The following is a 26,117-nucleotide window of genomic DNA, read 5'->3' on the forward strand; positions in this document are numbered from 1 at the left end:
CCCAAGGGATGTTACTGGTACCCTTCCATCTGGCAGGCATAAAGAACACCATCGCCGACTCACTCAGCAGGTAGCTGCGCTCGTGCCACGAGTGGGAGCTGCGGCATGATCAAGTGGATCTCCTACTCAGACGATGGGGCAATCCCTAGATTGACATATTTGCGATGGCGACGAACGCCAAGTGGCGGTGGTTCGCCAGTTGGTTTCCCCAGCCGGGACGGCCTATTCCTGTATGCGTTCCCGCCATTGCTACTGCGACAACTCAGACGGTCCCAGTGCAGGATGATCCTCGTCGCACCAGCGTGGCTGAGGCAGATCTGGTTCCCGGACCTTCTGGACATGTCAGCGTCCCCCCGGTCAAACTACAGACAGACGCGGATCTTCTCGCCAGGGAAGGAGGCGCCATCCTCCACCACGACCCAGGATCGCTGAACCTGCAGGCCTGGCTCCTGCAGCACTAGAGTTCGGAGGGTACAATAGGCCGGCAGACTGCAAGGAGGTGCTCACAAAGGCCAGGGCGTCCTCGACTCAAGTGCTATGGACACAAATGGAAGAGGTTCTCTGCCTGGTGCCGTGCACAGAAGATGAACACTCTGCGGATTACGGTCCCTCAAGTGATGCCGTACTTGCTGTCGCTGGCCAAGGCGCGCCTGGCACATGCCTCCATCAAGATCCATCTGGCGGCTATCTCCCGCTACACCAGAACTCCGGGGCGGTCATCTCTATGGTCTCATCGCCTGGTGAAGGAGTTCATGAAAGGACTGCTCCGATCGTTCTCGCCGGTGAAGGCTCCGGCCCCGGCGTGGGAGCTCAACGTGGTGCTGACCAGGCTCATGGGGCCGCCATTCGAGCCGCTGCATTCAGCACCGTTGAAGTTCCTGCCGTGGAAGACGGCGTTTCTTGTGGCCATCACCTCCGCACGACGAGTGGAAGAGATCCAGGCCCTATCCTGTAAACCTCCATACCTGACATTCCACGAGATGAGGGTAGTGCTGAGGACACACCACTCCTTCATGCCCAAGGTGCCGTCGGACTTCCATCTCAACGTGCCCTTGGTGTTGCCAGTTTTCTTCCTGTCGCCTTCGTCGCCGGATGAGAGGACTTTGCACTTGCTGGATGTGGCTAGAGCGCTGAAGTTCTATGTGGACCGCACAAAGAGTTTTCGGAAGATATCACAGCTGTTTGTGAACTTTGGACCTGTGAACCAAGGGAAGGCCCTCTCGAAGGTTTCCATTTCCAGGTGGCTCTCCAGCTGCATCATGCACTGTCACCGGTTGGCAAACCGACCGTTGCCCGGCCGTCCGAGAGCCCACTCAGCCAGAGCGAACGCTGCTACCAGGGCGTTCCTGTCTGGTGTGCCCCTGCTGGACATCTGCAGGGCTGCTACGTGGAGGTCGATGCACACCTTCACGAGATTTTACTGCGTCGACCGGGGTTCCAGGGAGGAGTCCAGAGTCCGCCAGGCAGTGCTGCGCAACCTGTTCGCTTGAAGGTGAGCCTGGTGATGAGGTAAAAGATGCTTAATGTTGAGTTGTTGAAATGCTTAATGTTGAGCCTTGCCACCTCCCGTGGTTGTGCATGTGTGTACTGCTATATATTCTTGTATCCATGAGCATGTGAATCCATGCCAGACCCAATGTTGGAGAAGGAACAAGTTACTTACCTGTAACTGTTGTTCTACAGCATGGGTCTGGCATGGATTCACATGCAAACGCTCCCTCCAACCCCTCTGTGGCTCTTCTCTTGGTCCTACTGCCACTTTTCATGCTACCAAATCTGAAGATGGTTGCCAGAAGAGGGGCTTAGGTAGAGGGCAGTCATTGGCTGGGGGCAGTATGACCCAGAGACCAGTGATTGGTTATTAGTAGAAAGACAGTTCAGAAATTAAACTGATTTTTTTACCGAGGATTGCCAGCCTGACGACGGGGAATATTCATGAGCATGTGAATCCATGCCAGACCCATGCTGGAGAACAGTTACAGGTAAGGAACTTGATCCTTATTGAATCTGTTGCAATATAACATGCATTTTAATAAAGATTGCCCATGCTAACAGCTCAGGAAGTCTTCATTCTATTAAAGACAAGGAGGCGAGCATTATGCTTTACTCTCTTTAATTACTGCCATTCAGCATTTTCAACCAAACATTTAAAACTAACATTTGCTCTTTTTTTCCTTCCTTATGTACAAAATACCAAATATGAGAGGTTTTAAAAGTACTAAAGTCACTGTTCTTTTCTGCACTACCTCCCCCATGGTCCTCCGGGGCTAGTAGTCTTGACCTCTCCTGATCCACCTATCCGGGAGCAGGTCACAGTATAAGAACCCCCCATGATAGTCCTCTGCCTCTTTCTTTTTCCACTCCATTGTGTACTGAACTCGAACTGTCCTCTATTTGATCAACTGTGACCCTGGAGGAAAACTGGAACAGACTGCCCAACAGTAACTTGCTAGGTCCCCCGGACCAACTTGAACAAACTTCTTAACATCTTTCATCTGTGTATGAAGTCAAGTCGCTTTCTGATCTTCTCCTACGAGAAAAGGAAAATACTTCATGAGGGCGGGCCAACAACATCCAAGCATCAAAAATACATATACAGGTTCAGATTTTTTTTTAAAATACTTCATTGGGTGGGATATAATGCTCGCCTCCTTGTCTTTAATAGAATGAAGACTTCCTGAGCTGTTAGCGTGGGCAATCTTTATTCTATGACAAGACAGGAGGCTTGCATTATGCTTGTTCAAAGCTTGCCACCACTGCATTAGTAATATTAGAGACAGGCTTGAAGTAAAAGGTTTTAAAGGTCGACTCTAAGGACCAATCTGCCGATTTCATAATGTCCTGAAGAGATACCCCAGCTGTAAATGCTTAAGAAGCCATCGCACCCCTCGCAGAATGTGCCCCAAATATTGACAGATCAATACCAGCCCATTGCCTGATCTCGCGCACCCATCTAGCGATGATAGCCGCTGCAACTGTGTGATAAGGTTGTCTGTGCGCTATAAGCAATTGGGAAACCCCTCGTGGCCTGAGGTGTTCTGTGCACTGAGCAACGCATAGCTTTTAATTTTCTGTGAAGTAAGGGTATGAAATCACTCACGAACCAGTCTTCGTTCTTTTCGCTATGTGAAAAGCTACCCCTTATGGACAGAAGATCTTCCTATCGATTTCCAGGGCCTTTACGTCCGATACTCTGCGGCATTATGTAAGGCACAATAACATTGCCAGTTTACCTGATAACTGCGAGCGGGAAAGGTCTTTGTTTGTTGGCCATCTAAGGAAAAGCTTGAATACTACTCTAACATCCCATTAGACTGCGTACTTCGGTTCTGGGGGCTTTCTTATTTTTATTCCTTTGAGAAGCCTTAGGACCGCTGGGTGCTCGCCTACTGCGATCCCTTCTATTTTATTGTGCCCGGCTGAGATTGCTGATCTATAAACACCTATCGTTCTAAAAGCTCCCCCTTCTTGAAATTTAGTCGCCAGAAAATAAGGACTTGCACTAAAGGGGCTGAAACGGGATCCAGACACTGGTCTGTGCACCATCGCGCCCACGCTTTCCATGCAGTGCTATAGCTCCTAATGGTGGAAGGCACCCAGGAATCTTTGATGCAGTCTGCAGCGATTCGCGAAATTCCTGGCAATTCCCACTTTCTCCTGAAATCCTGCATGCCAGCAACTGTAGCTTGCCTGTCGCTATCAGGGGATGGCTCTGGCTGGATGGTCCTAGTAGAAGGTCCGGCTGATGCGGAACTATCTTCGGAAAATCCGAAGAAGGTTCCATCGCTACTGGAAACCAGTGCTGGGATTTCCAGAGCGGTAGTACTATCATGAGTTGGGCGCGATCTCTGCGAACCTTCGCTAACGCTCTCGTGATCATGACAAATAGCGGGAATGCATAATGAAGCGCTCCGTGCCAAGTCTGTAGGAATGCGTCCGTACCCGCTGCTCCCGGGTCTATCCTCCAACTGAAGTATGTCTGCGTTTGAGCGTTCAGTCTGGACGCAAACAGATCTATGTGTATTGGGCCCCAGCGCCTCTGCAGCTTCTTGAAAACTTGTGCGTGAAGTTTCCAATCGCTTGAATCTATCAGATACCTCGAGTTCGAATCCGCTACCTCGTTGAGAGCCCCTGGCAAATATTCCGTTGTGACTGCAATATGATGTTCCAGGCAATAATGCCAGAAATCCTTTGCTAATTCCGCTAGTAGCTTGGACTTTGTCCCTCCCAGCTTGTTTATGGATATATTGTCCATCTTGAGCAGGACACAACACCTTGCCTTGCCCTTCGTGAAGGCTTGCACTGCAAATGAACCTGCTAACAACTCGAGGCAATTTATGTGCAGCTGCAACTCTTGATCCGACCACTTTCCTCCTGTTTCTTTGTGCTCGCATCTGGCTCCCCAGCCTGACCTACTTGGGTCCCATTCTATAACCAACTCTGGCGCGTCTCTGAAAATGGCTCGGCCATTCCACTCCTCCATATTCTGAAGCCACCAGTGAAGCTCGTTGAGCGCTTCGCTGTCCAAGGTCACCAGTTGCTGATACCCTACGCCCCCTTGTAGATGCCTGATCTTGAGACATTGAAGAGCCCGGTAGTGGAGTGGGCCTGGAAATATCGCCTGAATCGAGGCGGCTAACAATCCCACTACTCTGGCTAGACATCAAAGCGAAATAACTTTTTTCGCTATCACTACTTTCAGCTCTTTCTTTATCACTCTCACTTTGTGATGAGGGAGCTTGAGAGTCGCTTTCACTGTGTCTATGGTGAAGCCCAGAAATTCCAGTCTCTGAACTGGTCTTAGTTGTGACTTGTCCCAATTTACTAAGAACCCTAGAGAGGTCAACAGCGCGCAGATCCATTGTACATTCTTGATGAGAGTACTTCTGTCTGCGGCTAGCACGAGAATATCGTCCAGGTATATGATAATACGTATCCCTCCCTCTCTTATGGCGGCTGCCACCGGTTTCATCACTTTGGTGAAGGCCCACGGGGCGGACGCCAACCCAAATGGGAGACAAGAGAAACGCCAAATTTGGTCTTTCCACCGAAAGCACAGATACTTTCGAAATTCCTGAGCTATCGGAATTGTAAGATAAGCGTCCTTGAGATCCAGGCGCGCTAAGTAGTCTCCTTGGCGGAGGAGATCGCGCAGAAGGTGAATGCCTTCCATCTTGAAATGATTGTATTCGAGCCATGCGTTTAAACTCTTCAAGTTTATGACTGGCAGAGTCTTGTCTCCCCTGTGAACCAGAAACATGTTGCTGAGGAAACCTGGCTCCTCTTGCTTATCTCGCTCTATCTCCTTTGTTTAGAAGACTGAAGAGCTTGTTGTGCAACAATTCTAACTCCTCACTTGCCATATATATGGGGGAGGTTCTACTCTCTGTATGTTGTTTCCTACAAACTCCAGCCGCAGCCCTGCCACTGCTTGTATCACCCATGCATCGCGTGACAACGCTCGCCATTCGCTCAAAAAATCGGAGAGTTCTCCCTCCTACTCTTATGCTTGCTGTACTCACCAGCAGCGGCCCTGGGTTGTCGATAAGATCCTCTCCCTCTCCGACCTCTCGGAAATCTGGATCTGGATGGGAAGAAGGTATCTTGAGGTTTCCCTTCCCAGTATTGGGCTTGTTGTCCCTGGGGCCTGCGCTTGTAGTTGTAGCGACCAGACGTTCGGCCCCTGTGCCGTCCGGTCACGGAAAAAACACGTCCCGGGAAGATTTTCTTTATTGAGCTCTTAGCTCTCTCTAATGCCGAGTATGTGCCCTCAAACTGGGCCATCTCTTTAGCGAAAGCTTCGCCAAACAATAGGCCTTTGGCATTTTTCCCCGCCTCATAAGAGGCTAGATCGCTTAATTTTTCATCAATCTTCAATAAGACTCCTCTCCTCCTTTCTGACGAAAGTGTGCAATTAGCATTTCCCACTGCCCTGGGCCCAGCTTCCTAAAGCGAGGGGGTCTACCGGCATCTCGGTGTCCTTCTCCTTTTCAGCCAGGTCCATTATTTTTGCCAGTGGGCCTGCTATGTCCAACAGCTTGTTCTGGCATCCTCTACAGGCGTGGTCAATTCCTTTTCTAATATCACGCGCTGACTTAGTCACGAACGTGACCATCTTGGGATCTAGGTCTGGAGTTTCCGCCAGCTTCCCTGTCAACACTGGCCTAGGGCACTCTGACCTCATGCGTGAACGCACCTCTGTCCAGCGGCTTTATGTGCTGGGACATGTACGCTGACACCCTGGGTGAAGGCACCCATTCTGAAGATTTTGGGTGTCAGATAGTCTCTGGATCGAACATGTCAGCGGTGTTCTCCATATCTTGAGGGTCAACATTGTCTTCCAAGTGTCGTGAGGTGTCTTCGTCTCCTTCCCCCTCATCAACGGGCGAGTAGCCCTCGTCATCCCCTAAATTATTCACCCCCGGAGTAGGGGGTCTGTCCTGGCTCTTTTTGTTTCTCCAGGAAGGCTCTTTTTAGCCTAGCGACGGGGTCGCTTACATCTTGGGGAGCAGCATCCTCCCTTTCATTAGTGCTCGGGGTTCAAAGAGTGTTTGCTCTTCCGAGCTACCTTACGCCCCTTTGGTTCAACCTCGTCTGCGGGGTGTCTGGCTGACGGCCCTGCCTCTGGGCTCTCTGCCTGCCTTTTCTTGGCAGTTACCTGCTTCTGACTTTCTGCCATCATCGCCTCCAAAATTTCGAGCCTTTGTGTTATAGGCTGTACTCCTAGCGAGTCCCCTAGCACTTTCTCAAAGCTCTGAGATAAATCGCCTTCCTGGTGGGAAGGATCCTCCTCCCATTCTTCCGCACTCCATTCCGGAGAAGTTGATGGCGTTCGGCCAGGGCTTCTGTATGCAGCCATCACTGCTGTTGGCACTGCCAACTATCCACTTGTCAGCACTGAGGAGTGGGAAGGCTGTGGAAGTAAAAGCCTTAGCAGGATAATCCCTTTCTCCCCTCTGCACGGTAAAAGTCTTTTATTTTTTTTCGAATTCCCATGCTGTGGAGGCTTACTGTCACTCTCTGCTTCGCGACATAATGAAATCGTTACGCGCAAGCGTTGAGGTGTCCCCAGGGAATGCCGGGAAGCATAAATCCTCCCGCTCCCAGGGGTCCTAGAGACCGCCGTGCTTTCGGCGTCTTCTGACGGAAGTCAAGACGACAACGGGTGTAATACAAATAATCATTTCGCTAATATTGAAGTAATTCCCAAAACTTATCATGACATAAGAGACAGGTACTTACCTCAAAATGGCAGCAAAAAGAAAGAGGCAGATGACTATCATGGGGGGTTCTTATACTGTGGAGAGGTCAAGACTACTAGCCCCGGAGGATCATGGGGGAGGTAGTGCAGAAAAGAACAGCGACTTTAGAACTTTTAAAACCCCTCATATTTGGTATTTTTTACATAAGGAAGGAAAAAAAGAGCAAATGTTACGGTTTTAAATGTTTGGTTGAAAATGCTGAATGGCAGTAATTAAAGAGTAAAGCATAATGCGAGTCTCCTGTCTTGTCATAGAATTACCTTCATTATATTTTATTTCTGAAATTAAATACTAGCAAAATAAAGCAGTCGTCCATTTCACCAACTTTTTAAAAGGTACATTGAAATTGTCAGAGGACTAGCCGCAAGCACTAGAAGAAAACATTTTGCCGAATCGTACTTTTCTTCTTACTATCTAGAGTTTTGATTGCATTTAAAATTGTTTACTATGCAATTCGTTTTTGATCATTTTATAGCAACTAATTATTGCAGCAGTTCTCAGAAGGTGAAGCTCAATCATGAAGTCTTAATGTGGTTTTTCTGTGTAGACATCTTTTGTGCAGTTTTGGCAAATCTGTCTTTTCTTTTCTTAGGGCTGGAGGCCCCTGGTTGATAACCGATATGAGAAGAGGAGAGACCATATTTGAAATTGATCCACATCTGCAAGTATGTATGTAGTGATGACCAGTTTACTCATCAGTGGACTTGTATATTTAATCTTCTTGGTTGTTCTGCACCTTTTTGTTGGTTAGTTATACCGAATTATGGATTTATAGACCATTTGCATTTCAATAGGCATTTGTGTCGATGCACAAAACCAGCATGTCTGAGCTTGCACTCAAGAGAAGGGACTTGCAAAGTAAAAAAAGAGCTTCCAACTTGGGTATCATTGGTCTGCAGTGAAATGTGTTAATCTGTGCATTATGTTTTCGGAACAAAATCTGAAAAAAGGAAAAAGGGCAATTGAAGTAATAAACAGGGGAAAATAAAAAGAAAGTAAGCAAGCATGCACACTAAAAAAGGCCACTGAAAAGGGGACCTATGAAAAGACACTACTTTTTCAACCGCAACATGCTGACAGTTGAGGGGGAGAGCAGGTTTTTATGCCTGGCTGTGGCTGGCAACTTTGAATGTTACAACCTGCCCTAGGTTTAGCATATATATTTGCTGTCCAGGCTAATCCATTCAAGAAAAAATACTAGAACCACCTTGTTCTGCTAGCCTTTGTTCTCGCCTCACTTCTCTGAATAACAATGTAAGAACAATGCATTTGAATGTTATAAGGTGGCCAAATCCTGCATGATGATGTACATGAAAACCACAAACAATGGACAACATTGAGACAAGACCAAATCTTTTTCTACTACACTGAGGCAGAAATCGCAACATGCTGCAGCTTTACTGCCAACTAGCTATCTGTATTCGATGGAACAAGCTCCATTGAGGATCTTGTTCAACAGACTTATTTTTGCTTTTCATTGAGTGATTCATAAAATAATCCACATTTCGGGGGTTAGGTTTGACCCTATGCACAATGCTTAATAGTAATGTCTTGCGAAGAAGCTTTCATTGTAGCTTAGCATCAACTGGAAGGGTTTGGTTTGCTTATACTTGTGTTGTGCTTTGCTAAATACTTAGAGCTTAGACATTTATGTGCTGTGCAGTTATAATTCTAATGCTGTTTCTCATCAAGGGATAACAGATATGTTTGTACCAAGTGTTCCTGTCCATTGCTCACAATGGACTATAGAGTATATAAATTTATGAAACCGCAGGACTACCTTTTCCTTTGCCCAACTAGAAGACTCCGCCGTTTCATTATTCTATTTAGATTGGAACAACTGCCTACTCTATCTAAAATAGGAGCAAGGGAAAATATACCTACAGCAGAGCGAACTTGCCGACTGTGTAAATCTACTGTGTGCCTAGAGACCGCTAGACATGTACTAACGCAATGTAGAGCACTCAAGAAGACTATTGTCCATTCTTTGGGTGAATTTGTGCATGATCCGCTTACTATACCCAAATTTAGGTTTTGGCAGTACTGTACCAATACATCGAATATGCATTTATTCATAGCCCTGTATAATGTCTGGCAACAGATAGAACTGAAGTGGAAACTTGAGTAAACCTTAACGTTGATTTTTACGTAGTGACCGGAGGGTGCTTGCAAACTAGGCAAAGCCGTTTAAAATTATGTTATTAATAATAATCCGAAGGTCTTTAGTGACCATGGCTACCTTTCTTCTAATTTAGACTCTCATCTTCTCTTATTTTATTCGACTTGCATTTTGTATTAGATGTTATTTGTAGTGATTTTTGGTTTGATGATTCTATATGTACGATCTCATATATATGTATGATTTTTATGTGTATTATATGTGTACAGTTTGAATTCATTTTCATACTATATCACATTAAAGAATTTGATTTGATTGCTCACAAGGGAAATCTGCAAGTATCCCATCTTTGCATGACAGATGGTTACGAGTTTACACTTTTTCTTAATGCACTCCTGCTTTAACACAGGTTACTCTGAGAAGACCATATTGCTCTTGTGATCCTTTTTTGGTGAGGACTCACTGTTTTATATTCTTCAGATTATCACTGCTTGGTGTTCCCTTATACGTGTGACTTTATAGAAGATTGGCACATACCATGCTGCAGAAAGTTAGTAAAATGTAATGTTGCCTGTTTGCATGCTGAATAGAAGTGTGTCCTGCCCACCCTCCATACTCTATTTCTATTTATGGTGAGCCTTTTTCCATTTGCAATGAATTTAAGATTGGTCCCTTACCTTGTGTCGAGGCCATTTAAAGTATTAAATATTGCATCCTTTGACCTGGGACCCTCCACATAGAAACCATACAAGCCATGGACATCTATTGAAGATGCTAGTAATAAGCAGAATATTAGGCCAAGTTGGCAATGTTGCGAAGGGTTTAGATAGAAGTGCACACCTATAGTAAGTAAGATTAGTAAAGAGATTCGAGGATTATGTTGTATAAACTTTTAGGTGCGGGGGGGAAAACTGAGGTCATGGCACAAGACCCCGACAATAAACAGTAAACAGAAAGAGGATTCAACTTAGGAACCCTCCCGTCCCCTGCACACTTTCAAATGTTTGGATTAATCCAATACAGTTGTTTAAACTGCGTTATATGCATTGTACATACATTTGTTTCTAACACATATGGTCAGACACAGGAGTGTGAGATAAAAAAATATATATCTTTATAGTCAGGCTGTATTATTTTCAGCAAGAATTATAGTTCAGACAAAGATTATTTACAGTGCATAGAAACAGTATCGATAGATAAAGCTCAAATTGAAGAAAAATGGAGTCCAAATTGATTAGCGACGCGTTTCGAGGAAGTTCTCCTCTTCTTCATAAGGCCACACTTGGACTCTTAATGTAAAAGGAAAGCATAAATTCAGTAAAGAAAATTTTGTAAGCACAATGCATAGACTGTTCATGTCATATTAAATGTATACAGTTAAAAAATAAATGGCATTAATTGTATTTAGAACATTCATCTGTCCCTAAAAAATAGGGAATTGAAACAATATAACATGTTCTAATATGCATTGTAATTCATGCAACATTATTAGATTAACTAGGTTGCCCCTGCTCGAGAGAGGGGCTGAAGGTCTACTGAAGCATCTCTTCCTGCAAAATTAACTGTATAACGTCCATCATACTGTAATTTAGTGGAGTACTACCTCTAATGGGATCTATCACGTGGATGGTGAAACATAAGCTAAAGAAAATTTAAATATGTAGGTAAAACAACACACAGATAATTCTTAGGCTATATCAATCTAATATGGAAGAAATACAAAAATCGTTACCTCTGTGAGTAGAAAGTGCCGGAAACAGAGAACCGGACGGAGCGGTGAAAATAGATAGACAGTCTTCGTACATCAGTTAGTTCCTTAAAACATGGCTAATTCCCAAAAAGATACCAGAAATCTAAAGAAAACAAAGCCTGATCAATGCCAAGCTCAATGTTCAAACGTAACAGTTATAGGTGTGAGATAAAAAAATTGAGTAACATACCTAACCAAAATATGGAGGGCGGGAAATAATCAATACAGCGGCCCACATAAGGATGTAGAACTTAAGAATCCCGCCGTCGCTACAGAGGTGCCTCAGTATGTGGGAATTCTGTCATACGAATAGCAAAACTGAACAGGAATGAAGTCCTGATTAGTATAATATACCTAGCAATCTGATATGAAGTAATGGAAACATAATATGGTGTTAAATCAAGGCAAAAAATGTAAAGAATTACCGTGGTAAGAATGTGCAAATGGCATAATTCTCAAAGCTGATGTGCAACTGATGTCAAGATTGTGTGGCCGGTCAACAGCTGAAGAATCCGGCAGTAATAGGTCAGTTAGAGTATCAACTAAAGAAAGTGTAAGGAAAACAGAAAAAAAAGAATCATGAGACTAAGGAACTATTTCCCTGGTCCCTAGATGGATAAATGCACATGCATTCACGCTTACCTGGAGCATAGGGGAGCAATCCTGAACAGGGTCTGTTCAGCCGAGTGGCTTGTTGTTCACAAACCATGGAGACTACATGTGACCATGGAGATAAATAGAGGACTGAAGTAATAGGTAAAGAAAAAAGACTAAGAAGTAAATGGGCCTCAAGGTCGGCCATCTTGGAACGAGGTTATATTGTAATGAAGGTGTAGATCTCTAGGCATTCAATGACAAGAAGTAACTTAAATCGGGAAGCGTAAAGGTGCGTAACTAAATAAATTAAAAGGAAAAAATTCATACAGTACAGAAACCTATTGTGCGATGTAAATCGGACATTACAAATACTAGTCCGCACATCGTAGAACGGGGAGAGGAAAGTTGAGAAAAATAGTGTACCATGTGAAATAGAGTCGAAATTAGCAATGACAAAGGGTCTTAAATCGAACGAAACGCTCGGATCTTAAAAGGGAAAAAAATAGCACGGAAAAAATGAATATAATGTTCAGATTATCTGGCTAAGGTCATTTAATGACCATGTCTAACCTATCAGTTCAAAATAGGTGAATCACATGGATTCACATTATGCAGGAAGAGGGAAAAAAAACCTTAAATCTCTCTCTCATTGCATGGACAACCTAGTGCAATATAGCAATCTCAATGGGGTAAATGCATTTATTTTACAAAAGATCAAAATTAAATGTGATAAGTATAACAGAATGACAAAAAATGAAGATTAAGAATAAGAACAATTTTTACACTGTGTTTACAGGCAATTATTTTTATGGCAACCATCTACTAGTCTCAACAAAGTAGTGCCTTAGATCACAGTCAGACACAGGAATAGCAATGTGACTCTCAATCTTATGTTGAAAATCAATCATTCCTTATTGTCAAATTCAAATCACAGAAAACAGTTCAATGTGAAATCTTCATTTAGACCCCAGGGCTGTAAAGAGCTTAACTTATCAATCCAATAAGCTTCTCTTTGTAGTAAGAGTGACTGATAGTCACCTCCTCTTGTAGGTCGTTTAACAACTTCTAGCACCTGGTATTTTAGTTGGGCAATTGTATGTTTTTGCATGTTGAAGTGACGAGCTACCGGTGAGTATTGATTATTACATCTTATGTTCGACTTGTGTTCAGACAGTCTTGATTTAACAGGTCTTTTGGTTTGTCCTACATACACTTTGCCACAAGGGCACTTCAACATATATATGACACCTGATGTCAGACACGTAGAATAGTCTCTTAATTTGATTTTTTGACCATTCCTGGGGTGAGTCACTACATTACCTTTGATTGTGTTATTACAGTGTATACATCCTAAGCAGGGGAAGGTGCCTAGTTTTTTGGTAGCTAGGAAAAGTTGTTTCTCCTTTGGTACTCTTTCAGCTTTCACCAGCTTGTCTCTTATATTTTTACCCCTTTTAAAACACATCATTGGTGGTGTGGGGAACAATTCCAATAGAGTTTGATCATTATGAAGAATATTCCAATGTTTCTTTATACTTTTTGTGATCTGAAAACTCTGTCTTGAGAATTTTGATATGTATAAAAGTGGGGTGTCTTTAACCTCCGATTTAGGTTTCAGTAAATCTGTACGGGGGATCTCTGAAGCTCTGTCTTTGGCAATTTCCAAAATTTCTGGTGGATAGCTACGTCTATATATCACAAACCGACTGATGTAAACAATCTGCTTCACTATTCCAGCTTCCACCCGAGGGCGATGCTCCAAAGTCTACCATATAGTCAAATATTACGCCTGAAAAGAATAATTTCTGACCCAGAAGTTCTGGATAAGGAATGCACAAATCTTGTTAGTAAATTTCAGAACAGAGGCTATCCACCAGAAATTTTGGAAATTGCCAAAGACAGAGCTTCAGAGATCCCCCGTACAGATTTACTGAAACCTAAATCGGAGGTTAAAGACACCCCACTTTTATACATATCAAAATTCTCAAGACAGAGTTTTCAGATCACAAAAAGTATAAAGAAACATTGGAATATTCTTCATAATGATCAAACTCTATTGGAATTGTTCCCCACACCACCAATGATGTGTTTTAAAAGGGGTAAAAATATAAGAGACAAGCTGGTGAAAGCTGAAAGAGTACCAAAGGAGAAACAACTTTTCCTAGCTACCAAAAAACTAGGCACCTTCCCCTGCTTAGGATGTATACACTGTAATAACACAATCAAAGGTAATGTAGTGACTCACCCCAGGAATGGTCAAAAAATCAAATTAAGAGACTATTCTACGTGTCTGACATCAGGTGTCATATATATGTTGAAGTGCCCTTGTGGCAAAGTGTATGTAGGACAAACCAAAAGACCTGTTAAATCAAGACTGTCTGAACACAAGTCGAACATAAGATGTAATAATCAATACTCACCGGTAGCTCGTCACTTCAACATGCAAAAACATACAATTGCCCAACTAAAATACCAGGTGCTAGAAGTTGTTAAACGACCTACAAGAGGAGGTGACTATCAGTCACTCTTACTACAAAGAGAAGCTTATTGGATTGATAAGTTAAGCTCTTTACAGCCCTGGGGTCTAAATGAAGATTTCACATTGAACTGTTTTCTGTGATTTGAATTTGACAATAAGGAATGATTGATTTTCAACATAAGATTGAGAGTCACATTGCTATTCCTGTGTCTGACTGTGATCTAAGGCACTACTTTGTTGAGACTAGTAGATGGTTGCCATAAAAATAATTGCCTGTAAACACAGTGTAAAAATTGTTCTTATTCTTAATCTTCATTTTTTGTCATTCTGTTATACTTATCACATTTAATTTTGATCTTTTGTAAAATAAATGCATTTACCCCATTGAGATTGCTATATTGCACTAGGTTGTCCATGCAATGAGAGAGAGATTTAAGGTTTTTTTTCCCTCTTCCTGCATAATGTGAATCCATGTGATTCACCTATTTTGAACTGATAGGTTAGACATGGTCATTAAATGACCTTAGCCAGATAATCTGAACATTATATTCATTTTTTCCGTGCTATTTTTTTCCCTTTTAAGATCCGAGCGTTTCGTTCGATTTAAGACCCTTTGTCATTGCTAATTTCGACTCTATTTCACATGGTACACTATTTTTCTCAACTTTCCTCTCCCCGTTCTACGATGTGCGGACTAGTATTTGTAATGTCCGATTTACATCGCACAATAGGTTTCTGTACTGTATGAATTTTTTCCTTTTAATTTATTTAGTTACGCACCTTTACGCTTCCCGATTTAAGTTACTTCTTGTCATTGAATGCCTAGAGATCTACACCTTCATTACAATATAACCTCGTTCCAAGATGGCCGACCTTGAGGCCCATTTACTTCTTAGTCTTTTTTCTTTACCTATTACTTCAGTCCTCTATTTATCTCCATGGTCACATGTAGTCTCCATGGTTTGTGAACAACAAGCCACTCGGCTGAACAGACCCTGTTCAGGATTGCTCCCCTATGCTCCAGGTAAGCGTGAATGCATGTGCATTTATCCATCTAGGGACCAGGGAAATAGTTCCTTAGTCTCATGATTCTTTTTTTTCTGTTTTCCTTACACTTTCTTTAGTTGATACTCTAACTGACCTATTACTGCCGGATTCTTCAGCTGTTGACCGGCCACACAATCTTGACATCAGTTGCACATCAGCTTTGAGAATTATGCCATTTGCACATTCTTACCACGGTAATTCTTTACATTTTTTGCCTTGATTTAACACCATATTATGTTTCCATTACTTCATATCAGATTGCTAGGTATATTATACTAATCAGGACTTCATTCCTGTTCAGTTTTGCTATTCGTATGACAGAATTCCCACATACTGAGGCACCTCTGTAGCGACGGCGGGATTCTTAAGTTCTACATCCTTATGTGGGCCGCTGTATTGATTATTTCCCGCCCTCCATATTTTGGTTAGGTATGTTACTCAATTTTTTTATCTCACACCTATAACTGTTACGTTTGAACATTGAGCTTGGCATTGATCAGGCTTTGTTTTCTTTAGATTTCTGGTATCTTTTTGGGAATTAGCCATGTTTTAAGGAACTAACTGATGTACGAAGACTGTCTATCTATTTTCACCGCTCCGTCCGGTTCTCTGTTTCCGGCACTTTCTACTCACAGAGGTAACGATTTTTGTATTTCTTCCATATTAGATTGATATAGCCTAAGAATTATCTGTGTGTTGTTTTACCTACATATTTAAATTTTCTTTAGCTTATGTTTCACCATCCACGTGATAGATCCCATTAGAGGTAGTACTCCACTAAATTACAGTATGATGGACGTTATACAGTTAATTTTGCAGGAAGAGATGCTTCAGTAGACCTTCAGCCCCTCTCTCGAGCAGGGGCAACCTAGTTAATCTAATAATGTTGCATGAATTACAATGCATATTAGAACATGTTATATTGTTTCAATTCCCTATTTTTTAGGGACAGATGAATGTTCTAAATACAATTAATGCCATTTATTTTTTAACTGTATACATTTAATATGACATGAACAGTCTATGCATTGTGCTTACAAAATTTTCTTTACTGAATTTATGCTTTCCTTTTACATTAAGAGTCCAAGTGTGGCCTTATGAAGAAGAGGAGAACTTCCTCGAAACGCGTCGCTAATCAATTTGGACTCCATTTTTCTTCAATTTGAGCTTTATCTATCGATACTGTTTCTATGCACTGTAAATAATCTTTGTCTGAACTATAATTCTTGCTGAAAATAATACAGCCTGACTATAAAGATATATATTTTTTTATCTCACACTCCTGTGTCTGACCATATGTGTTAGAAACAAATGTATGTACAATGCATATAACGCAGTTTAAACAACTGTATTGGATTAATCCAAACATTTGAAAGTGTGCAGGGGACGGGAGGGTTCCCAAGTTGGCAATGTTTTCATGATGACATTATGTTCAAACTGCAGGTTTTCGATCCAATCTTAACATGAATTTCTCCAGCATTGGATTTTTCATGGATTCACATGCTTAGAATATTCCCAGTCGTCGGGCTGGGAACCCTCAGTATATTAAGACGTTTTCCATAGAATTTTTTTTGACACTTCTGTGTCCTATCTACGTCGTTTTGGGCTGCTTACGCACGACCCAATAGGACGTAGGGTATAAATAGCCCCGCTCCCGCGGCTCCCTTCTGATTTCAACCGTCTCCAAAGTAGCAGGAGCACCTCATGTTTTTTCTACTTTACAAGGTTGAGTTCTACTCTTTACAAGTCTTTCTTTCACAATGTATGGAAAGGCGTTGTTCCACCCGTGTGCCACGTGTGGACTGAAGAAAGTCTATGAAGGAGATGGGCACATAGATTGCCTGTATTGTCTACACCCGCATCACTCTGCGGACAGCTGTGAGATTTGTAAAGGTTTCTCATAGAAGACACTGAAAGATCGGAATAGGCGTCTGGTGACGTGGCTAAATGAAGGGACCTACCCTTCATTGGAGGTAGGATCTGCACACAGTCTGGCATCGAGGCCTAACTGTTCGGTAGTCCATTGCCGATCGGTGTCTGCAGAGCCTCCGGCGAAGAAGCCACGTTCTACGGAGAAACGTCCCTCAGAGAAACACCCGGCGAAAGAGGCTTCTTCGAAACATGGATAAGGTCGTCATCAAGGAAAGTCTTCATTTTTGTCGAAAAAAGGGAAAGATCCTTTAAAGACCTCCTCCTCAGGACACCATCACAGGTCTTCCTCGAGTAGAGACTCGACGAAACATAGGTCTAGCTCAAAAAAGGCGGGATTGCCTAAGGAGCCTGTGTCACAGCCACCACCACCATCGTCGACAGGAGTTCTGTTGTTGACGGGCTCATTACCACCGGCACAGCCAATACCTGCAGTGGTTTCGTCGACCCCGGCAGCGACTATTGAAGGGGCTCCGATATTGACATCGTCGACAGTGAATCCTTCAGGAGCTTGGCAAACGGCGGTGTACGATGCGGTTTTGCCACATACCCTATTGCAGCAGGAGGCAGCTTTTTCAATATCAATGAAGGAAGACCGTGAACAGATTGTTGGTCCAGCTGATCTGGGATTGCAGGGTGTTGGCTCGTTGACCATTTCGGGAATGCAAAGTGTCCCCGTTACATCATCTTTATTAAATCCTCAGTCGGTATTATCTTTGCAGGTGCTGAACACGCGGCAGTCTATTTTGAACCAATTGGACGCAAGGTTACCCTCCGTAGGTGCACCTACAGAGATACCGGCTATGCCTGCTGACGACGAACCAGGTCCTGCTCTTCGGTGACTGGGATGCCGGCCTCCCGTCCAGTTAGCGAGGAACCTCCACACTGAAGAAGGGGAATTGCAAGATTCAGAACAAGGGCCTAGGGACACTTTCAGATTTGTCATTGTCCCCTTCGATGGATCCTACATGGGAATTGGAGGCAGAAGTGGAAGCGCCTAGAAGCCCGGCTCAGCCGTCTCCGCCAGATGACATCGGCTCTTTTCACGCAATGATGGGCAAGGCCTGTATTGAATTTGGTCTGACCCCGGAGGAAGAAAAGGAATGCTTCTTATTTGACCATGTGGGGAAAAGGAGGAAGTCAGTCTTCTCTGTTCCCATTCTGGACCACATCTGGCAGGAAGGCTTGCGAAACCATGCGCCATCCATTTTCAGAACCGGCAATCAAGGGCAGATTGGAAAAGAAATTCAAGGTCCCGGATTCTACTCCTAAATGTTTGATTGACAGCCCTTCCCTGGAGTCGGTAGTGTCGGCGGCGCATGCTAGAAAAGCCAGATCGCAGCATAAGTGTACAACACCTCCCGACAATGAAGCTAGAAGGCAGGATACCTTTGGTAAGAAGGTCTTGTCAGTAGGAGCGACAACGGTTAAGGCGGCTAACTCGCTGGCTATCATGGCAAGATACGACCGGGAGATGTGGCATTATTTGCCCCCTATCCTGGAACACCTTCCGGAGGAGCACAGAAAATCAGCCATGTTACTGGTCCGTGAGGGGGAAGAGGCATCAAACCACTCGATCAACATCGCTGTAAACTTGGTGGAATCTGGGTTCAAACAAATAAACAATGGAGTGGTTTTGAGGAGGCAAGCCTGGCTGAAATGTACGAACTTTAGACCGGAGGTCCAGTATAAGGTGCTCGATATGCCATGTGAGGGTGAGCAGTTGTTCGGGGAGAAAATGGACGAGGCCCTAAAAGGCATGAAAAGATACGCACACGGCAAGGTCGCTAGGAGCCATACAGAGTGATGGAGCATTTCGGTCCTTTCGTCCCTTCCGCGGAGCATCAGGGAATTCCCGATTCACTGCATCCAGGGACCGGAGTTTCAACAGGCCCTAATACTCCTCTCAAGGTTATAGGCGTGCTGTCCAAGCAACACGAAGAGGCCAAGACTACCAGGCTTCGAGGAGAAGAGGAGGATATTCGTCGTTCACCAAAGGCAAGCAGTCAAAGTCCCAACAGTGACGAGCTTCAGGATGTCCTGGGAGGCAGTGTCCTGTCGCGTCGACGAGTGGGAAAGGATAACATCAGACCGTAGGGTGTTGTACACGGTAAAACTAGGCCACTCTTTGCAGTTCAAAAATATGCCATCACACATTCCACCTGTGTATTCGGTGCACCCCCATCTTCACATATTACAACAAGAAGTGGTGCTTATGCTGCAAAAAGGGGCTATAGAATTAGTTCCGGTGGCTGAGAGAGGTCTGGGAGTTTACTCCTGTTACTTCGTGGTCAAAAAACCCAACGGCAAGTGGCGACCCATTCTGGACCTTCAACAAGACTCTGCAAAGCCTGAAGTTCAAAATGCTTACGCTTTAGGAGGTCATCCGATCTATACAGCCGGGAGATTTTCTGGCGTCGTTAGACCTACAAGACGCATATTTCCACATACCCATGCGTCGACGAAACAAAGTTTCTAAGGTTTGTAGTTGGTCAGAGTCATTACCAATTCAAGGTACTCCCTTTCGGACTAAAGTCGTCTCCCAGGATGTTCACAAAATGCTTGGCTCCAGTGGCAGCATGGCTACGAAGAAAAGGGCATCATGTTTACCCTTAACAGGACGATTGGCTGGTAAGGGACTCGTCGTCGAGAATGACACAAGCAAGCCTAGAGGCCACCATACAACTTCTACAGCGGTTAGGCTTTGCAATCAACTTCGAGAAATCCTCCTTAGTTCCCTCAAGAAGCTTGATATTTCTGGGTACGGAATTCCAAACTCAATCAGGGGTAGTGAAGTCGTCCTTGGAGAGAGTTCAAAAACTCAAACAAAAAGCAAAGGAGTGTAAAACTGGCACCAGAGTGCCAGTCAAAAAATACATGTCACTGCTAGGGGCCATGGCGTCGTGTATCCCATTGGTGAACAACTGTCGCCTCTTCATGAGACCGATACAAGAATTTCTGGCAGACTGATGGTCCCCAAAATCGCAGCTTGTGGTCCGACAAGTTGAACATCAGCAGCGAGCTTCTACGAGCACTTCAGTGGTGGCAGCTCTCAGACAATCTGACAAGGGGGTTGCCCCTGCAGGAACCAGACTTTCAATCGACGGTGCTAACGGATGCATCACTGAAAGAATGGGGAGCCCATCTGGAGTCCCTGCAAGTTCAAGGTCAATGGTCCCCAGCAGAGTCGACCCTTCACATCAACGTGCTGGAGTTGAGAGCGGTACGCTGGGCTCGGAAATCTTGTTTCCATGCATACGGGCATCAGTCGTAAGAATATTAACGGACAATACAACAACAATGTTCTACATCAGGAAGCAAGGGGGCACTCATTCCAGGACGCTCTCGAGCGAAGCTCAGTAAATATGGCGTTGGGCCCTCGAACAGGATATAAGCATAATGGCTTACCATCATCCAGGAGTGAACAATCTTCAAGCAGACTTTCTCAGCAGTTAGATGAATCAACTGCACGAGTGGGAGTTGAACGATCAACAACTGGCAAACATCTTCAAGAAGTGGGGGTCATCCTTCCCTGGATCTTTTCACAACCTGAGAAAACAAGAAGTGCAGACACTATGCAAGCAGATGGCAACAACCCGGCTCGCTGGGGGAGGCATTCTCCTTCCTGTGGACCCGCAAGTTCGCGTATGCGTTCCCACCGTTTCCACTCATCCGACGGACCCTCCAGTGGGTTCACAAATACCCATGTCGGGTAATTGTAATGGCTCCTTACTGGGCGAGACAGTAGTGGTTTTCGGACCTGCTCCACCTGTAGATAACAGAACCAGTGAGGTTCCAGAAGATTCCAAACCTTCTATCCCAGGACAAGGGAGCAGTTTGGCATCACGATCCGGATGCTCTCAGCCTGACAGCCCGATTTCTGAGTTTGGGACCCTGAACATTTCCTCAGAGTGTCGACGAATTTTACTGGCAGCACGAGCCCCGTCCACGAACGCTTCATATGCATGTGTGTTGCAGGGATCAACCGGGTGTGGACCCCCTAAACATCGCTTCAGAGCAGGTTCTTCTATATTTGCTACACTTAGCGTAAACAGGGTTATCTTTCTCCTCTATAAAGGTTCATTTGGCAGCCATTTCAAGATTTACTCGTTAAAGACATTCAACTCTGTTGTTCAGCAATCGACTGGTTAAGCATTTCCTGAGAGGCTTATTTCGTACATTTCTTTCAGCCAAAAAGTTTCCTCCTAACTGGAGTCTCAATCTGGTACTGTCAGCACTAATGAAGACTCCTGTTGAGCCTAATTTGTTGTCATTGTTGAAGTTTTTGACGTGGAAAATTGCCTTTTTAGTGGCTATTACTTCAGCAAGAAGACTTTCGGAACTGCAAGCATTCGTCATTGATCCCCCATGCTTGTCTTTTTTCAAGCACAGAGTGGTATTGGCAACCAACCCTCATTTCATACCAAAAGTTCCAACTACATTCCAAAAGCATTCTTCAATTGTGCTGCCAAAATTCTTCGCAACAGCCTCTTTCGCTGAAAAAGCTCTCCACACATTGGATGTCAAAAGAGCTCTGAAGTTTTACCTCAGTCGTACTCAAGAGTTTAGGTGTACAAGACAACTATTTGTGGTTTATGGGCCTTCGGTGAAGGGAAAACCGATCTCCAAACAAGGACTAGCCCGCTGGGTGTCGACCATTGCCTTCTGCCACTCTAAAGCAGGGAAGCCTCTGGAAAGATGTCCAAAGGCTCATTCAACAAGATCCACCTCGTCATCGGCGGCATTGTGGTCCGGAATCCCACTGGTGGACATCTGTCAAGCGGTATCCTGGTCGGTGCCACATACATTTACTCGGCATTATTGCTTAGAGCAACAGCGTGCATCGGATATGCAGATGAGACGAGCAGTCCTGCAACATCTTTTTCAGTAAGGTAAGCCCCACAGAGGGGTGTATTCTCTTGTTAATGTGCCATGATAGGGATTACTGTCAATGTACCATGATTGGGATTTTTGTATGGCTAACTGCATGTGCGGCTCTGATAATATTCGTTTGCATTGCACACCTCCAAATTAGGAGTACTGCTGTATAATCTATTCTAAGCATGTGAATCCATGAAAGATCCAATGCTGGAGAAGGGAGTAGTTTCTTACCTATAACTCCATTTCTCCAGCGTTGGTATCTTTCATGGATTGACATGCACCCGCCGGCCTCCCCTGAATGCAATCTTTATATGCCCCTACTACTTTGGGAGTTAAAATCTAAAGGGAGCCGTGGGGGCGGGGCGATTTATACCTGAAGTCCTATTGGGTCATGCGTAAGCAGCCCAAAACGGCGTAGATAGGACACAGAAGTGTCGACATTTTTTCCTATGGTAAACGTCTTAATAAATATACCGAGGGTTCCCAGCCTGACGACGGGGAATATTCTAAGCATGTGAATCCATGAAAGATACCAACGCTGGAGAAATGGAGTTACAGGTAAGAAACTACTCCCTTCTTGTGAATTTAGACTTTTTGATATTGTGATGGAACCAGTAGCCCATCTCCAGTGTGCCTGTTGTAGCTTAGTCACTGGCGATTCAAATGGTAAAAGTAGCTGTATGAAAACCACCTTGATGCATCCCCTACATGAAAGTGCATCCAGAGTAGATGTTCTTCTTCCTGTACATTCTGCAACAAGTGGCCTAGTTGCTATGAGTGAAGAAACCATGAGGCAGAGAAGTAGCTGGGACTTGAACTGTCTGATCTCCAGAATGACCGGCAATCTTGTATTGTTCCACTTGCATCCACAGAAGGAGAGAGCGATGTTCTCTCGACTAGCTGGGGAATTGAGTCAGTGAAGCCAAGATGGTAGAGGAGTCCACAGACCTGCTACTTAGTGAATGACTCTACTGCCGCACAGTAAGAGTAGGGTTTTATTATTTAGGAACTTGTAAAGAACAAAATTCACAATATGTTGCCTCTTGGCACTATACTTGCAGCAGCATTCCCCCAAGTTAGTTGCAGAAAGAATGAGTATAATGCTACACCTGAAGAAGGGCCCTAGTAATTTTTCTTTGTCCTTGTACGGCTAATTGACTTTTCCCTGTAGAGACTGTTGTAAGTAAGACATAGGAGAGGCACAAGAGGACATGGTTGAACAAGATGGTTTATTAAACCACTTAAAGAAAAAACGACTATAGGCCCCATTTCTATAATTGACCTAATATAAATTAAACATCAAGCTGGTGCTCGTCAGGACGTCTTGTAAAAATAAACTGCCAAAATGATGCTGACCTATTTCTGCTCTAGCACTACGATAGAAAGAGAATTAGTGGTGGCTGATTTTCTGACACCCACCCACAGTGTTCTCAGTCTCTTCCAGCTCCTGGCTTCATAGACTGGTCACAAATCCAAATTGGCTAAAGACATGTCTCCAGGCTTTAGTTCTTACAATGTCCTTGTCAGGTAGTAGAAGTCATTTCCAAGGTATCCATTCCTCTGGGATGTATTCTCCTGACCTGAGTAGATCCGTATTCACAACAAAATAAAGTTTACTCTCTCGTTCCTATGCTATTCAGAGTTTTAGCCTTGTGAAGGCTCTGTGCTTGCTCTGCCCTGTTCATCACTTCTCTCACCCCCTTGTGGGCTGTCTGGCCTCTGTCCCGGGTGGGCTGTGGGCCTGCTCCACCTTCTTATATCTGTCTTTTTCTTTCTGCGGTATCCTGTTTATCAGCCAGTCGCCGGCTACAGGCCTTTTCAACCCTATTTGGTTTTCCTCCTTCACCCCTTCGTAGGGGTCTTCAGCTTCTCAGACCTAGGTGTGCTATGGGCTCGTTCAGCCCTATTCAGTATCTGCCTCACCGCCCTCCAATCAGTGCCCTTCTACAGCCGCATAACTTCTTTCCAGTGGCAGCACTCTGTACTGGAGTCGGATTCTGTCACTTGCGTGTCCACGCTGTTGCCAAGTCCATGTATGCCACATGGAGGTTCTTGCATAATGTACTTTGATTTGGCGGCAAGTAATTACAGATTTGCTCCTTGATGTTATATCCCAGCCCCTTTCATGAATCCCATTTGAATGGTGGCTAATATTTTCTTGACTTCAACATAATTACCTTTTCTCTCTGTCCGCTGATGGTAGCCTCTGCTTTACTTAGTCGTATTGACTATTGAAATGCCTAGTTTCTGGCTTAACCTATGAGGCTGGTTCGTAGGCTGCAGCTCCTTGAATCTTGCGGCTTGGGTGGCTACATCTACCCCCTATCGTTTCCATATTACTCAAGTAATCTGCGCACTTCATTGGCACCCTGTGACCAAGAGGATTGAGTTTAAAGCCCTATGTCTGCGACACAGAGCAGTTTTATGGGCAGGGAGACGACTATCTCCAGGAAATATTCTTACCCTATGTCCCAGGCTGCATCCTTCGCTCCAGCAATGATCTCCTGGTGACAGTGCCGAACTTCTCGTTCTCTAGAATAGGTGGCCAGGCTTTCTCTGTGGCAGCGGCTAAACTATGGAATGAACTGCCTGTCACCGTGAGAGGTATTGAGAATCACCTTCAGTTTCGTTGTCTCCTCAAAACTCGTCTTTTATACTGCTGTTACTCATTAGTCTCTCCCTGTGCTGTCCTCGCGCCATGATGCCCCTTGGCGACCATGCACATTAGAAATACTGTTAACATAATCCATTAAGTTCATTAGAGCTTTTCTGAAATGTTGAAAAGAGCAGTCTAAAAGGGAAATATGGAGACAAAGGGTTAGATCTATTCTCTTTTTCAAAAATGAAAAAATTACAACCTTAGTCTAGGAAACGGGAAAGCTACATGCTAAACTTATTGCATTAAAAGCTTTGCACAATAAAGATCCCTATAAAATGATTTGGTCTTTGTAAAAATTGGACACCATATTATCCACTCCTCCACTCTTGTTCGCCCTCCTAGAATTTATTGTCTCATAAACATTAACTCTGACTCTGAGGACCCCATCTGCTTACGCCACAGCTTAATTTACAGGCACATTGGGAATAATAAACCTAACGATATGATATCATTCTCTGAATATAACTCATGAAAAATGAGTTCCAAGCAGCGGCAGGCGTGTTGTTCCCTAAACCATTTGTTATTACCGAACAGGTCTTTGGCTATGACGCCTCAAAACTGACAGATGTCACAGGAATTTGCATCCACAAGCAATTCTTCCCAATAACTCATCACCGAGTTCCCTTTTTTATGTTTACGCAAGCTTTATTTATAATGTTTACATTTAAGAATGAGATCTGTCTGGTTTGTCACTTGAGTCCTAATCTGCTATTTCGTAGCCACTTTGCAAGCCTTGCCTAGTCCAGATTTCTTAGGCATCTCAACACTATTTAACATTCCTTGTTAATTTAGGACCAATATTGGGTAACAATTGTCCAAGTGACTTTACTAAAAGGCATCAGTCAGAAATATCCCAGTTGATAGCTTATTAGGAAGTCTTTATCTTGGTTAATGGCAACCAGAACTTTCTCGCCCATACCACAGTCCCGTCTCATCCTGCAGCGACAAACGGAGCTATTACCTACAGTCTGTCTGCTTGTTTCCTGGCTGACTAAACACACTTGTTATATCTAAGGAGAGACGCATTGTGGCATGATCGCTATCGAGCCTCCCTTCAATTTAAAATCGTGCCATTCAGAAAGACACTAAACCATAATTATGGAATGTGATGAATCCTGTATAGTCATCCCTGTTCCCCAAACTAAAATCTCTTCCCATTTGGCCAGAGGACGGCAGCTGCTACCTGATCCTGACCCTGTGGGTGGTATTATGAGGGAGGATCACATGGGTGGAGATGGCTGTCGGGGAGAAGTGGTGACCCCCATCAGGAGAGACGCAGTGTGGCCCTCTTCCATGTGAAGTTCTTATAATCTGATTTCTTGATGGCATATTGCCAGTATACCAATCCTTCTAATAAAACCCAGATATCTTCTTGCTAGGCACTCTAGGCAGGA

The 26,117-nt window shown here is 44.1% G+C and overlaps 1 protein-coding gene across 3 annotated transcripts in view; it reads left to right on the forward strand.

The window, feature by feature from the left end:
- SUFU (SUFU negative regulator of hedgehog signaling) overlaps positions 1-26,117 on the forward strand; it is a 988,972-nt gene that overhangs the window by 411,357 nt on the left and 551,498 nt on the right. For all 3 annotated transcript variants that reach the window (XM_069611674.1, XM_069611675.1, XM_069611676.1), the window contains one exon: positions 7,855-7,927. In XM_069611674.1, coding sequence (XP_069467775.1) covers positions 7,855-7,927 — 73 coding nt within the window. The remainder of the gene's footprint in view (positions 1-7,854; positions 7,928-26,117) is intronic.

Source organism: Ambystoma mexicanum, chromosome 8, assembly GCF_040938575.1.
Source record: "Ambystoma mexicanum isolate Mex_15411 chromosome 8, UKY_AmexF1_1, whole genome shotgun sequence".
Classification (NCBI taxonomy): Eukaryota; Metazoa; Chordata; class Amphibia; order Caudata; family Ambystomatidae; genus Ambystoma; species Ambystoma mexicanum.